General features: G+C 37.2%; 1 protein-coding gene across 1 annotated transcript in view; it reads left to right on the plus strand.

The window, feature by feature from the left end:
• PIK3C2G (phosphatidylinositol-4-phosphate 3-kinase, catalytic subunit type 2 gamma) overlaps positions 1–17172 on the plus strand; it is a 576625-nt gene that overhangs the window by 111484 nt on the left and 447969 nt on the right. The window contains exons 13-14 of the mRNA XM_006888484.1: positions 1175–1289; positions 12333–12463. Coding sequence (XP_006888546.1) covers positions 1175–1289; positions 12333–12463 — 246 coding nt within the window. The remainder of the gene's footprint in view (positions 1–1174; positions 1290–12332; positions 12464–17172) is intronic.

The following is a 17172-nucleotide window of genomic DNA, read 5'->3' on the forward strand; positions in this document are numbered from 1 at the left end:
TAAAGACAAAGATGTACATGATGCAAGTATTGGTATTTTCAATTGCTTTGATGCATCTGAAAGTTGAAAAATGATTAAGGGAGACCAAAGAATAATTAATGCCTTTGAATTGTGATGTTGGCAATAAGCATAAATTTATGGACTACTGAAAGAACAAAGAGCTCTTATGACTTAGCGGTAAGGAGTTGCACTGGTAATCCAAAAGCACACAGTTAAAATCTAACAGCAGTTCCACAGAAGAAAGATGCTCAACACTCCACCTCTTTCCTTCATGATCGAGCCTCTGAAAACCTACTATTGAAAGGTCAGCAATGAGTAACTTGTGACTCAGTGGTGCATAAACAACAGCCAAGTGAATAAGCAAATTAGTGTTGAAGGAAGGGCACCCTCTAAGGAAAGTGTTCCTTAGAGGCAGCGATGGTAAAACTTTGTCTCACTTACTTGAGGTATGCTTTCAGAAGGAATCAGTCCTTAGAGATAATCATCATGCTAGGAAAGAAAATGGGTTGGCAAATAAAAGGAAGCCCCTCAAAGGGATGGAGTGATGCAATGACAGCCACAGTGGGCTTGGGCATAAAGGAGATTGTGAGGCTGATGTAGTATTACAGCAAGGTTCAGATTTTTGTTTTGAGTAGTGTTATGAGTTGTAGTTGACTTGATGGCATCTAACAACGTTACCCACTCAGTGGATTATCATTTATTGTAAACATAACTTTGATATGCACTGTTGTTGTTGTTGTCATCATGTGTTGTTGAGTCAGAACCGGACCATATCTAAGCCTTTAGTGGGTTTTACAGAGGCAGTAAATCGCATGGAAGGAGAGTGCCCATCCTTCTTTCATGGAGCAGCTGCTGGATTGGAACTGCATGCCTTTGGGATTACAGTGCAGCTTCTTGCCACTAGTGTGACTCACTTTATTGTTGTGATGTTCTCAAATTGAATCCTCTAATCATGTCATTATGTCAGCTTAGATATCTGTAAATATTGTATTGCATGTGTGTAGTATACTAGAAAACAAATTACAAATAAATAACTCTGCTTGTAAAATATTGTATTTCTCTTCTAGCTACCAGATACAGTTCCTATTATGTTTACATTCTAAAGAAAACATTTACAGATAATGATAACTTCCCTCCTGTAGTGACTACTATCTGTATGTGTTGTCTTTTGCAGAAAATCTATTCTCAGGTCCAAGCTAATCAGTATGACATTACAGAGCGAGCCTCCCATAGAAATGATAGCTCCAGGAGTTTGGGATATAAGTCAGCTCTCCTCAGTGACTCTGCAGGTAAGTGCCAGGCTGTGATATTAAAGCGCACAAGGCATGTATTAGTTGGTAAGTAGCATGCTGTCAATTATAGAAACAATTTTCTTCCAAGTTCACACATTTTAATAGTTGTCATAGTTGCCAGCCTGATGGGGTTTGTGGAGCCTGTACTGTTTTTATTTTGCATTCAGTACTCTCAAAGCTCTTTCTTCACAGTCTGTATAATAACAATTTCACATTGTTCTCCATCAAACACGCCATGAAAGAAAAAGGTGGAGTGTTGCCATTAGAATACTCATTATGTGTATTTATTTTGCTTCCCATTGTCTAAAAAAATCATTGGTATGTATTATTAAGTTGATATCTAAAGCACATCTACCTCAGCATTGGACCATGTTTATTTAAATGCTTTTTGTTGCAAATTCCCTAAATGAGTAGCAATTAGCTTAGTAGTTGGGTAGCAGCAGCAAAGACAGATATATATATATACACACACACACACACACACACACACACACACACACACACACATATATATACAGTATATATACACATATATACAGTATATATGCACATATAAACAGTATATGCACATATATACAGGATATATATACACATATATACAGTATATATACATACATATATAGTATATATATACAGTATATCTATACATACATATATGCAGTATATCTATATATATCATCTATATATCTATATACGTGTGTGTATATATATATATATATACATAGTCATCAGATGATACTCAGATGACACAACTATGAGATAGATATCAGATGATGAGTTGTATCATTTGAGTATCATCTGATGTCAGATGAGACTAGAGTATTGCATTAGAGCACTGAGAAGCTAAAGCTAAAGGAAGAAACCAAGAAATCAAAGAGCTGAACAGAAAATTTCAAAAGGCAGCCCAGGATGACAAGGCAAGATATTATAACGAAATGTGCTGATAGCTGGAGTCATAAAATCAAAAGGGCTGAACTCGCTCAGCGTTTCTTAAGCTGAAGGAGTTGAAAAACAAATTCAAGCCACGGGTGGCAATACTTAAGGATACTTTGGATAGATTGTAAAATGATCCAGAAAATACCAAATAAGGATGAATGGAATACACAGAATCACTGTGTAAGGAATAGGCTGACACAGAAGAATTTGATGAAATAACATATAAGCAAGAGCCTATGGTGATGTAGGAGGAAGTTCAAGTTACTCTGAAGGAATTGGCAAAAATCAAGGCTTCAGGAGTTGACAACATACCAACTGATTTATTTCAACAAACAGATGCTGGCCTGGATGTGCTCACTAAGTTGTGCCAAGAAATCTGGAGGACAGTCAGCTGGCCAATTGACTGGAAAATATCGATATTTGTTACCATTCCAAAGAAAGGTGATCCAACAGAGTGCAGAAATTACCGAAAAATATCATTAAAATTAAATGCAAGCAAGATTCTGCTGAAAATTATCAAAAAACATTTGGAACAATATGTCACCAGTGAACTGTCAAATGTGCAGGCTGGATTTAGAAGAGGTCGTGGTACTAGGGGTATTATAGCTAATGTTAGATGGATCTTGGCATAAAGCAAAGAATACCAGAATAATGTCTATCTGTGCTTCATTGACTATGCAAAGGCTTTTGACTGTGTGGATCACACAAGCTGTGGCTGACTCTGAGAAGAATGAGAATCCCAGAACATTTGATTGTACTAATGCGAAACCTATACTTGGACCTAGAGTCAGTCATCAGAACAGAGCAAGGAGACACAACATGGTTCAAAATCAAGAAGCAGGTTCGTCAGGGATGTATTCTGTCTCCATACCTTTTCAATCTGTATGCAGAACAAATCATCTGAGACACTGGACTTTATGAAGAGGAATATGGAATCTGTATTGGTGGAAGAGTCATCAACAACCTGTGTTGTGTGGATGACACTACTCTGCTTGCTGAAACTGAGGAGGACCTGAAACGCTTGCTGAAGAAGGTTGGGGACTGCAGCCTTCAATATGGATTGAAGCTCAACATCAAGAGAACAAAGATTCTCACAACTGGGCCAATTGGCAGCATCAGTATGGATGGTAAAAAGATTAAGATAGTTAACAGTTTTAGTTTAATTGGTCCCACAGTCAACATTCTTGGTAACAGCAGCCAGGAAATCAAGAGACGAATTGCATTGGGAAAGTCAGCTGTGAGGGACCTTTTGAGAGTACTAAAGAGCAACGGCATCAGGCTGGAGACTAAGGTGCACCTGATCCGGGCTATAGTCTTAGCAATTACATGCTATGCATTGGAGAGTTGGACAGTGAATAAGGATGATAGAAAGAGAACTGATGCCTTTAATCTGTGATGCTGGAGAAGTGTAGTGAATATACCATGATAGGAGAACAAGCAGGTTTGTTCTGGAGAAGGTGAAGCCGGAATACTCCTTGGAATCAAGGATTCTGAAGCTTTGTCTGATATACTCTGGACATGTTGCAAGGTGGGACTGGTCCTTGGAGAGGGACATCATGTTTGGCAGATTGGAGGGGCGGCGCAAGATTCTCACCACTGGGCCAATTAGCAGCATCATGATAGATGGTTAAAAGATTGAGATTGTAGACAGGCTCAATTTGTTTGGCTATACAATCAACACTCTTGGCACCAGCAGCCAGGAAATTAAAGATGAAATGCATTGGGAAAGTACTGTCAGAGAACTCTCCAAAGTACTGAGAAGCAACGATATCAGTCTGGAGACTAAGGTGCGCCTGATACAGGCCATGGTCTTTGCCATTACTTGCTATGCATCAGAGAGCTGGACAGTGACTAGGGATGGTAGAAGAAGAGTTGATTGCAAGGTCAGATCAGTCACTGGAGAAGGATGTCATGCTTGGGAGGGTAGAGGGACAACACAGGAAAGTAAGACTCTCAATGAGATGAGTTGATTCTGTCACTAGGGTAATGAGGATAGGTGTGTCAGAGACAATAAGATTGGCAAGAGATAGAGCAGGGTTTAGGGCTGTTGTACATAGGGTCACTATGAGTCTCAAGTGACTCAACAGCACATAACAACAACAACTACATATATATATCCCTTTAAACCTTTCTACTTTCTTTGACTTGTGATTAGAAAATAACGTTGTTGACTTGACTCTAGGCTTTGTCTCTTACTGCTAATAGAGCTCCTAATTGGTTTCAGAGTGTGGTTGATCATATTGGTAAAATACCATTTTTTAAATTCATTTTAATGAACATTTATAGAAACTTTGGATTTTCATTCATTCATTGTTGCACTTTTTTCCTTTACCCCACTCCCCCCAGTTTGCTCCTCTCTTTGAAAAGCAAAAGATAAACTTCTTCATTGGTACACAATCCGGACCCAGCCCCAAATGCACTCCACTATGCAACCTTAATTCAGGTTTCCTGTGATAATCACAATATGTTATCATATTTCACTTTTAAACTTTTCTCTCCCTCATCTGTTTCAATTAAGTATACATAATCTATCCAGTTTTTCCTCAGTCTTACCCTAACCCTGATATCAAAACCATGGACAATTCTGTAAATGAATATGCAAGGATAAAGGGCTTTGATCCCTACAAGGGGAGAAGAAAAAGGAAGATTTCTGTCTGGGCATTATACTTTAGAACAGGACTTTTCAATCTCAGCACTGTCGATATTTTATACTAAGGCCCTCCTGTGCCTTTCATGATGTTTAGCAGCATCCTAGTCTTTGACCCAGTAGCCAGGAGCACTCCCCAAGTTCTGACAATCAATAATATCTCCAGACATTGGCAAATGTCTTCTGGGACAAAATTTCCTCTAACTGAGAGTCAGTGCTGTAAAGGAAATAAGTAGAGTTTCTAGATGCCAAAGTTTCCTTTTCAGTTGTAAATGGTATGAAAAATAGGGTTTGGAGATATGATGAAAGATGTTACAACATTTTCTTACAAGATGGTGAAAAGGAAAAAAAAATACTAAGAAAATTATAACAGGTTTTCTGATGGGGGTGAGGACCTTATCAACTTTTGGCTTTTGGACGTAGTTATAAAATGTGTGATTGTAGACAACATCAGAATTGTGGACATAATGATAAGAAAGAATAGTTGGCAGAATATCAGAGAGACAACATATGATTGGCAAATTCCCTGTAATAAAAGTACAGAGAAATATTTTTATTATAAAAGAGAATTGCTTTCTTAGAGACTAAATTGTGTCCCCTCAAACATGTGTTCCAAATCTTAACATCTATACCTGTGGCTGCAATCCCTCTTGGAAGTACGTTTTTGTTATAGTAATGAGGCATTTTATAGGATGCTTGAAATAAATATATTTTTATATATAAATGAAATTAACCAAGTAAGTGATTAAGAAAAGAGAGTGGAAGATAGATACATACCATAGAAAGATTACCAATAATGAGGGACTAGAAAACTGAAAAGACAAGGATCTTTTCCCAGAGCCATAAGAAGGAGAATGTTTTCCCCGTAAGTTAGGCTCTAATTTCAGATATCTAACATTCTAAACTGTGAGAAAGAGAACACATTCCTATGTGCCAAAGCCACCCACTTGTGGTATTCCTATTTATAATAGACTCAGATAGCTGAGTCCAGACTCATCATAAACTTGAGAAATAGTTCCTAGCCATGAAGAAAAATTGCAAAATGTCAGTTCAAATTCAAACATATTTTATATATGACTATCATATTGAACATGTGATCAAAATATCATAAAAGTTGATGTATAATACTAAACCAGAGATCTCAAGGAATACAAAATATCTACTATGTAAACTGAGTTTCATAACTCACTACTATATACTGTGACAAAAGCTGTGTCCATTGTAGAGGGTGTAACAATATTTCTGAGGAAAAGCAAAAAAAAAAGTATAAATTTTAGCAACAGATTCCAAGAGCGTATGCTATTTGAATGTGTTTTGTATAATTAACAATTTCTCATTGCTTAGTTTAAGCTAAGACAATGATACCATCACAATACAGTAGTAAGCATAAACATATGGATTCAGAAAAGAAGGTGAGATTTTCAAAATTAGTAATATGATTAAAGAGTATATGAGGTACAGTAGCAAAGGAGGGCAAGCCATTATGGCACCAGATTGGGTGCTAGGTTTGGGTTATCTATTCAATGAAAAATTCAAAGAAAACATTTCTAGCAATGAGGTTGAAAATTTCTTGAAATCTCAGAAGACTGGATCCATGAAGAATTGCTAGAAAAGTATTTTAATAATCTGTTAAAGATCATAAGGGCAAACTCTAAGAAAACATGGACAGATTTTAACAGCTTTTAAAAAGAAAATAGTACAACCATGTGTAGAAAATAAATAAGAGAATGGAGATAAAAATACGACTTTCTGAGTCACTAGGCATGTTTGTACCTCAAATAAAGTATGTGGACTTAAGAACCAACTTCACCAGAATAATATGAGGGATTCACAAGAGCTATTAAATTTTATATACTGGCAGGAAATCTAGGTATATATGTATGAAGCCAGTCCTTTTTAAAAGGATAAATATATAGTTGTTACTCTATATTCTCTGATACAAATAATCTCATTTTAAATAAATCTCTAAGATATTTAGCAGTAATGTTGATTCTTTAGTGATGAACAGTAAGAGCACACTTAGCACTAGAGATTGAGCTTTTATATTCAGAAACACAAAAATGAGGATTAGTTGCAAAGAGCCACTAATAATTGGGAAAAGGAATGTACATATAAGATATGAATGTAGGAAATTAGACATTATTAAAATAGAAATTGAATCACATAAATATTGACATACTAAGCATTGGTGACTGGGATGGATTGATATGGGCCATTTCAAATCAGACAATCATATGATCTACTATGCCAGAAATGAAAAAGTGAGGAAAACAGGTTCGTATTCATAGTCAAAAAGAGCATTACTAGATCCATCCTGAAGTACAATGTTGTGAGTGACAGGATACTATTCATATTCATATTCATAGAAAGAAGACCTGTTTTAATACCACTATCATTCAAATATATGGACTGACAGCTAAAGGCAAAGTGGGAAAGATAGATTTCTACTGATTTTTTGCAGTCTGAATTCAATCAAAGATAAAATCAAGATTCATTAATAATAATTGGCGACTAGAATGCAAAAGTTGAGAACAAGGCAGAAGGACACTTAATTGTGCTCATGCAAGCTCTATACCTAGACCAACAGGTTATTGTGTGGGCAGAGCAAAGGAAGATAACATGTTTTGAAATCAGGAAAGGTGTTTGTGAGAGTTGTATCTTTTATCTGTACCTATTCAATAACTATACTTAAAAAAAATTATTCAAGAAGCTGGACTCTATGGAGAAGAATGTGGCATCAGTATTGGAGGAAGATTTATCAATAACCTTCACTTTTTGACACAATCTTTCTTGCTGAAGGTGAGGAGGGCTTCAAACACTAGCTGCAGAAGGTCAGACACTGTAGACTTTTATATGGATTGCCTCTCAACATCAAGAAAACTAATTCTTCACCACAGGACAGATAGGCAACAAAGAAGAAAAGATTGAAATGTCAACAACTTCTTACTTGGATCCACTATCAATAAACTTGGTTCTACTATTCAGGAAATCAAGGGTATATTGCATTGGGAAAGTCTGTAGTCAGGGATCTCTCCAAATTATTGAGAAGCAATGCTGTCAGTTTGAGGACTAACGTGTAGCTGATTCAGGCCATTGTCTTTTCACTCACTTGCTATACTGCTGAAAACAGAACAATGAATAAAGGAGACAGAAGAAGAGTTAATGGTTGTGAACTATTATCATGGAAAAAGCCCTGTTGAATATCTAATGGATTGTCAAACAAAATAATAGATATGTCTTGGAGAAGGTACAATCACAGGGTACTCCTTAGAGGCAAAGAAGATCTCACAGCCTTGTGAAGAAGATATTCATCTCAAATACTTTGGGTATGTTGCTAGGAAAGGCTATACTTTGGAGGACATCATTCTTGGAAAGGTGGAGGGATGGCTAAGGCAGGGAAGACCCCCAACCAGATGGATTGACACAGTGACTGGCAATGAGCTAGAGTGTGTCAAAGATTGTGAGAATGGCACAAGATAAGACAGGGTTCAGGTTTGTTGTTCATCAGAGTGCTAAGTCATACTCAACTCAAGGGCGCCTAACAACAACAATGTACCATAATGAATCAGACCAAAATCAGTCATAGAAAATGGCACGTGAGTGGTCAGTGTCCACTATAAATGGTTACACCATGAATTGGAGGCTAACTCAATGGAAATGAAAAAGAACATTTTAGTTGTAAACAAGTGTGCTATTTATCCTCAATTAGAATTTAATTTCTCTGAAAATAATGGATAGTTCTTACATCCACCATAAAGCATGACACTCAAACATATTCTGGAACAAATAATGCATCAATAATTATATTTGGGGTACTCCTCTTTTTTATTAATTTTAGTGAAAGTTTACAGAGATTTAGGGCTTCCATTCATTCATTGTTGCACTTTTCTCCCTGTCCACCCCCTCACCCCCAAGTGACTCTTCTCCTTAAGAAGTAAAAAGAGAACTCTTTCATTGTTATGCAATCTCTCCCCTCACATCCACTCCACTATGCAGCCTTCATTCTGGACTCCTGTCATGACCATTATAATACCCAACCATATATCCCTTTTAAACAGTTCTCTTCCTCATCTGTTTCAATGCAGTATACATCATTCCTCCCCTCCTTCTCTGTCTTCCTTCAACCCCAATGTCTGTCCATTTTACAGCAGTGCCCTATGCAATATTAGTCCTTTGGTGACTGACATATTTCACTTAGCATAAGTTCCTCCAGGGTCACCCATTTTGTATAATATTTATGAGTTCCTTGTTTCTCAATGTTTCATAGTATTCCATTGTGTGAATATACCAGAGCTTCCTTATCCATTTGTTTATTGATAGACACTTGCATTGTTTCCAGCTCTTTGCTATTGTGAACAAAGCCACAATAAACATGGGTGTGCATATGTCTGCTTGGGGGGCGGTTATGATTTCTTTAGGGTAAATTCCCAGTAGTGGAATTGCTAGGTCAAATGGTATTTTTATTTGCAACTTTTTGAGAAAGCACCATACAAGGGTACTCCTCTTTTATAAAACATTGGTATAAAGGCAGCTGGAAAAAAAATCTAAAATTTTATGTGAGTGACTCAATAATCTCTATTTTATCATAACCAATTGAAAAAAAGTCCATTTGATAGAGAAGTTTACCTATGTATCAGAACTTGTAAAAATCTATTTCATAAGAGACATATAGAAAACAATTTATTATATTTTGTGCAGTAATGTATGAGAATACTACTGTATTATCATTTAATGCTGTAGTTTCCTCATCCAACCTACATTTTATTTAGAATCCTTATAAAATTGGAAGAGTACACTAAATTTTTTTTTTAGTATAAAAATATTTTATCACTCTAAAAGTAAAATATGACCTGAAAGTTCTGGATACACTCATTTCAATGGCACCAAAGTGAATCTTGCTGTTAAGAAATAAAATTGATTTTAATATTTCCTTGGGTTACCTGATTCATTACTCTCTTCTTTTTCATCACGTTGGAGTAATAAGAGATGTACTATGATAAAAAAACAAACAAACAAGTATCACAGCATATTTTAGTAGTTACAAAAGGAAATTGCTACAGCTTCTTAAAATAAAGAGGGGTCCAGAAAGATTAAACTACAGCTCACACAATCATCTCTGTGAGTTATCTCAAATTTCTCTGAGAGTATAACCTAACATAGTTCAGCAGAGGAAAATGAATGTATTTTTTAAATGCATAATGACATTATTCAAATATATGTTGTTGTTGTTATTGTGTGCCATCAAGTCAGAATTGACTCATAGCTGATCCTCCAGCAGGATTTCAGAGACAGTAAATTGCAAAGGAGGAGATTGCTTGTTTTTCTCCCACAGAGCATCTGGTGGATTTGAACTGTGTTCATTTGGGATTACAGTACAGCTTCTTACCATTGTTGTTGTTAAGTGCTGTCAAGTGGTAGATGACTCATAGCAACCCTATGAATAAAAGACCTAAAAACTTGTATAACTTTCACCATTTCTCCACGTTCATAGAGTTTCCAGAGACAAGCTATTTCGGAAGTGGATTCCACTCCTGTTTCCAAGCTTGTTTTAATTGGGAAGCTCCGCCAAACACTGTCCACCATGGGTAATCATTATCATATTTGACACATCAGTGTCACAGTGTTTAGCATCACAACAACCATGAGTTACCTCTGTTCAGCAAATGGACACGCCAGTGCTATACCACTTAGAAGAATGTTTGACCGAAAACAATTAAAACACCCATTGGTGGCTAAACAATCCACCTTAATCCTCACCAGAACCAGCAAACAAACCTCTTTAGAATCTGGCTGCTGCAGATGAATCCAACCTGGATTCTCACCACTATGACAAACAAATGCATAAGACAGTAAAATCTGTAGCTTACTTACTTACATATTTTGGAACTACCCAATTGGTTTGTTATAGCAACTTATTATTGAATCAAAATATCATTGAACGTTGGAAAATACATTGAATTGTTGTTGTTGTTGTTGTTGTTATGTGCCGTCAAGTCGTTTGCAACTCATAGCGACCCTATGTACAACAGCCCTAAACCCTGCTCTATCCTGTGCCAATCGCATTGCCTCTGACACACCCATCCCGATTACCCCAGTCACTGAATCAATCCACCTCATAGAGGGTCTTCCCCTCCTGCGCTGTCCCTCTACTCTACCAAGCATGATGTCCCTCTCCAAAGACCTGTCTCTCCTTGCAACATGTCCAAAGTATGTCAGACGAAGCCCCAGAATCTTTGCCTCCAGGGAGTAGCCTGGTTTAACCCTCTCTAGAATGAATCTGTTTGTTTTCTTGGCAGTCCATGGTACATTATCTATAAATCTGACCAGAAAATTCCAAATTGAAAAAAAAAATCCATTGGATTACATATTTGTAAAATAGATTTTAACCTGAGAAGAATTTTCTCTCCTCTCGACAATTTGTTCCCAGACTTGCAGAGGTCATGAATCAGACACCAACATGGTGTCTAGTTTTTGTTTGCCTTGAGTGATGACATGAAAAATTATAATTACCTTCTGTAATCATCTTGCCTCACATACTTTGGGCATGTTGCAAGGAGGAGCTATTCCTTGGAGAGGGACATGATACTCAGAAAAGAAGAGAAGGGAGGGGAAGAAGAGGACAGACCCTCAATGAGGTGGATTGACACAGTGATTGCTGCAACGGGCTCTAACGTATCAAGAAGTGTGAGGATGGCACAGGATAAGACAGGTTCAGATCTATTGTTCAAAGGGTCACTATGGATCGCATTCAACTTACAGTATCTAACAACAAAAACAACATAATTTCATCACTTTATAACACATATTCATTTAAAACCAAAATGAAAAAAACTGAACCTCATCATAAACAAAACATATCCATCTACCAGTTTCTACAAAGAAGAAAGATGAAAAAAAAATTTTTGTGCTGTTTACAGCCTCTGAAAACTCACTGGAGGGTCAAAAATTGGTTGATTCTGATTGGATGGTATATAACAATATTTATCTTTATGGAAAAAAATACATGCTCTGTTTATTTTGTTTCCTATTTTGGCTCAGAAGGCATTACTGATAAATAATATATAACTTCTATATAAATAATTGAGGTTTAACTTAATATAATGTGAAACTATTGAGCACAAACTCCAAGGATTCTACTTTAATAAATATTAGGGAACTTTGGTTGGTTAAATGGTAAGAAGTTATACTACTAAACTCAAAGGCATGTGATTTGAATTCACCAGCTGCTCCATGGGAGAGAGATAAGCAGTCTCCTCCTGTGCAGTTTAATGCCTCTGAAAACTCAGAAAAGTGAGTGTCAACTATGAGTTTGTTCTAACTTAATGAAAATAATAAAAACATCTAAAAGAGCAACATTTCTTTACTCTCGGTTCTACAAATCTAAGATGGAAGTAATTAAATTAATAATGCAGTTTTGAGTCACCTTCAATAAATGACAAATCATTCCTTTATTTCAGATTGATTTTCCAGCAACCAGATGGGAGTATTTGAAACCTGAGTCTGAAGAAAATAGAAGTAGTCTTGGAGAACCACACGAACAGTGCTTAAAACACATTGCTAGACTTTCACAGAAGCAATCTCCCTTGCTGTAAGTGGCCTCAAGTCTTTGGAGTGAATTTTGCCCACTGTTGGAGGCATCAATCATTCTTGAAACACTTGTGTCTTTAAATAGTGAACCTTATTTCCTGCAAAACTACTTTGATTTCCTCAAGTCACACCTGCTAAATGATCAATTAATGCCTAAGAGCTAATTAAGTAATTGTGTATACTTTGAAGGATTTCTTTCCTGTGGTACTTAGCAACTCTAGTTTAGACTAAAAATAAAAAGATTAGAGATCAGTTAGTTCAAAACAACAAAGCAGAGATTGATTAGATCTATGTCAGCACGTTAGCGTGAAAAGGCACTCCTCAACCATCCTTTGCATAGGCAGGAGGTTGTTGGAGTAAAGGGGGGGGGACAAAACTTACTAATTGTGGCAGATTGAGAAAAAACAGTAATAAATCATGTTTTAATAGTGCTAAATTAGTAACTATGGGGTACTTAGATTGTGTCAAGCAGTTATTTTCTCTATAAAACCAAGATCTCGTGGGGAACTACAGGGGGATTAGACAATTTAAGACTGTTCCTTGACAATATGTAAGTCACAGCTGATTGTTCTCATTAATACTATGCCAGAGGCATAAGACTAATAAAGAAACTTTTATTATGACATCTAGGTAGTCTATTAAACTCTAAATATCTGAGCATTTAAAAGGAAAGTCCTCTGGTGCTAATTATGAGCAATTACTACCATGGTGTTCTTTACATCATTTTAGCTTTTTAATCAAGAAATAAGATCCAGTGTAAGTTTATATATCATTTTAAATTGCCTTTGATTCTTATAATAACATTCATATGCAATTACTCAGTGCTTTTAAATGCATTTCCACATTTGGCCTTACAAAGTCCTGTGAGAAAAGTAACTCAGATATATTGTCCCATTTGAATAGATATCCAGAAAGGACATGGAGTTACCCAAGATCACAAGGATAATAACTAACAGAGTTATGAACAACCAGAATAATTTCATTGTTTTTCTATCCAGCCCTAGAAAACGGGAAAAGAATCCGTCTGGAACACATCAGAGACCTAGCCATAACTTGGTTTAAGATAACCTTTCTCTAGATAGATCTCAGCTCATGCTGGAACACAGTCCACCTTTACCTCCAACATCATATCCAACTGCTTTTTAATACCTTTACTTATCCCAAACTCTTTTTTCCCCCTTTAGAAAATAACCCCAGCATCTGCTTATTTTATCTGCTTGATTATTCCATTTAATCTGACTCCCTGATTTTCTCCACTGACTTAATTTCCAGTTCCAATTTACCATCAAATCATATCTGCTCAATATTTAAATTATGTCTCCAGAATTCATTCATCTCTGCCCAAACTCAATGCCATCACTCTAATTGCAGCAACCACTTTTCCTAGAATATTGTATTCACTTTCTCTACTTGCTTTTTTCCTTACTTCTTCTCAAATCTATTTCTTAGTTTGTTACCAAAGGAACTGCTCAGAAGGAATATTACTGGCATTTTAACTAGGTAAAGCATCTGCTTCTATATTTTTGCTGGCCAAGAAGCAATAAATTGAATTTTTAAAAAATAGTGATATATAAAAGTTCCAAACATTAAACTCAAACTAATTATAGTAACAGCTTTAGAATGTCAGATGTTTTCAATATCAAATGAGCTCTAGTGGATACCACTTATTTCATACTTCAGTGTACATTTAATAAATGACACTTAAAATAACCAATATTTTTTTCTACCTTTCCCCACTCAATATAATTATTAATATTCATTAGGTGGTGGCTGTTGTTATGTGCCATCGAGTTGCCTTAGGCTCATAGCAACCCAAAGTACGACAGCCCTAACCCTTATTCTGTCCTGTTCCAATCCCATTTTCTCCGACACATCTCCTGATTACCCCAGCCACTGAATCAATCTACCTCAGAGAGGGCCTTCCTATCCTGTGCTGTTCCTCTACCCTCCCAAGCATGATGTCCCTCTCCAAGGATTAGTCCCTCTTTGCAACATGTCCAAATTATGGCAGACGAAGCTTAAGAATCCTTGCCTCAAAGGAGAAGCTTGGATCCAGGAAGTATTAAAAGAAGATGGAAGGAATATACTGAGTCATTATATAGGGAGGAATTGGCAGATACAGAAGAATTTAATGAAATAACATATGAGCAAGAGCCTATGGTAATGAAGGAAGAAGTTCAAGCTGCTTTGAAGGAAATAGCAAAAAATAAGGCCCCAGGAATAGATGGTATACCAATTGAAGTATTTCAGATAACAGATGCTGCCCTGGATGTGCTCACCAAGTTGTGCCAAGAAAACTGGAGAACAACCACTTGGCCAACTGACTGGAAGAGGTCTATATTTGTTCCCATTCCAAAGAAAGGTGACCCAACTGAGTGTGAAAACTACAGAACAGTGTCATTGATTTCACATGCAAGCAAGATTCTACCGAAGATTATCCAAAAACGATTAGAACAGCACATCAGCAGAGAACTACCAGAAGTCCAGGCTGGGTTTAGAAGGGGTCGTGGTACTAGGGATATTGTTGCTGATGTTATATGGATCTTGGCTTAAAGCAGAGAATACCAGAAGAATGTCTATCTGTGTTTCATTGATTATGCAAAGGCATTTGACTGCGTGGATCATAACAAACTCTGGCTGACTCTGAGAAGAATGGGGATCCCAGAACATTTAATTGTGCTAATGCGAAACCTATACTTGGACCAAGAGGCAGTAGTCAGAACAGAGCAGGGTAACACTGCATGGTTCAAAATTGGGAAGGGTGTACGCCAGGGATGCATCCTGTCTCCATACCTTTTCAACATGTCTGAAGAGCAGATTATCCGAGAGGCTGGGCTCTATGAGGATAATTGTGGCATCAGGATTGGTGGAAGATCTAGTAACAATCTGCGTTATGCAGATGACACAACCCTGCTTGCTGAAACTGAGGAGGACCTCATGCACTTGCTGCGAAGGGTCAAGGACTGCAGCCTTCAGTATGGACTGAGGTTCAATGTCAAGAAGACAAAGATTCTCGCCACTGGACCAATTGGCAGCGTCAGGATGGATGGCGAAGAGATTGAGATCGTTCACGGCTTCAGTTTGCTCGGCTCCACAGTCATCACTCTTGGCACCAGCAGTCAGGAAATCAAAAAGCGTATCACAATGGGAAAGTCTGCCGCTAAGGACCTCTCTAAAGTGCTCAGGAGCAACGGTGTCTCTCTGGAGACTAAGGTGTGCCTGATACAGGCCATGGTCTTTGCAATCGCTTGTTGTGCATCAGAGAGTTGGACAATGACTAGGGAGGACAGAAGGAGAGTGGATGCTTTTCAGTTGTGGTGCTGGAGAAGAGTACTGAATGTACCATGGACTGCCAGGAAAACAAACAGATTCATCTTGGAGAGGATTAAACCAAGCTGCTCCTTGGAGGCAAGGATTCTGGGGCTTCGTCTGACATACTTTGGACATGTTGCCAGGAGGGACGGGTCCTTGGAGAGGGACATCATGCTTGAGAGGGTGGAGGGGCAGTGCAGGAGGGGAAGACCCTCTATGAGATGGATTGATTCAGTGACTGGGGTAATCGGGATGGGTGTGTCAGAGGCAGTGCGGTTGGCGCAGGATAGAGCAGGGTTTAGGGCTGTTGTGCATAGGGTCGCTATGAGTCGTAAACGACTTGACTGCACATAACAACAACAACAACAGGGTAAACCTGTTCATTTTCTTAGCAGTCCATGGTATATTTGATATTTTTCTCCAGCACCACAAGTCAAAGGCATTAATTTACCTTCTGTCATCCCTAGTAATTGTCCGACTCTCTGACACATAGCAAGTGATTACAAAGACTATGGCCTGTATCAGACACACCTTAGTGTCTTTGGAGAGGTCCCTAACAGCAGACTTTCCCATTGTAATATGTCTTTCAGTTTCCTAGCTGCTGGTGCCAAGAGTGTTGATTGTGGAGCCAAGTAAACTAAAGCTATTAATAATCTCAGTCTCTTCACCATCAATCCTGATGCTGCCAGTTGGCCCAGTAGTGAGAATCTTTGTATTCTTGATATTGAACTTTAATCCATATTGAAGGCTGCAGTCCTTGACCTTCTGCAGCAAGCACTTCAGGTCCTGCTCAGTTTCAGCAAGCAGGGTTGTATTTCTGCATAGCGCAGATTGTTGATGAATCTTCCTCCAATCTTGATGTCATATTTCTCCTCATTAGACCCCAGCCTCCTTGATAATCTGTTCTGTATATAGATTGAAAAGATATAGTAAAGTTTTATTCTAGAGTGTGAAAACAGATAAAGAACATACATTTCAATATGATGAAACTTATGGTAGAATTAACCTGTGTTTTCAAATATGACATTTTATCATTTAGTTCATGGCTTTACAATTCCTTCTTTCAAATAGATCAAGCATAATCTAAAATGTCAAACGTAGTGAATACCATTGTCAATAAGTCTATAGTATTCATACTAAAATGTTAAAATTCTTAATAATGTCAACCAAAAGAATATATTCAGGTATTGGTAAGTTCATACAAAAATATTTTCTCTGATTAAGAATTAACACTGACAGTCTAGAAATGAAGGATAATTGGTGTAAGACGCATTCCTCTGTCTTAAATAACTATGGCACAGAAAAAAAATGTAATAAAATTGTATATATTTAATTTATATGCATATATACAAATATATACATAAATATATCTATATATACATATGTTTATATATTACA

The sequence above is a fragment of the Elephantulus edwardii genome, unplaced genomic scaffold (genome assembly GCF_000299155.1).
Source record: "Elephantulus edwardii isolate Elephantulus edwardi_28Jun2011 unplaced genomic scaffold, EleEdw1.0 scaffold00067, whole genome shotgun sequence".
NCBI lineage: Eukaryota > Metazoa > Chordata > Mammalia > Macroscelidea > Macroscelididae > Elephantulus > Elephantulus edwardii.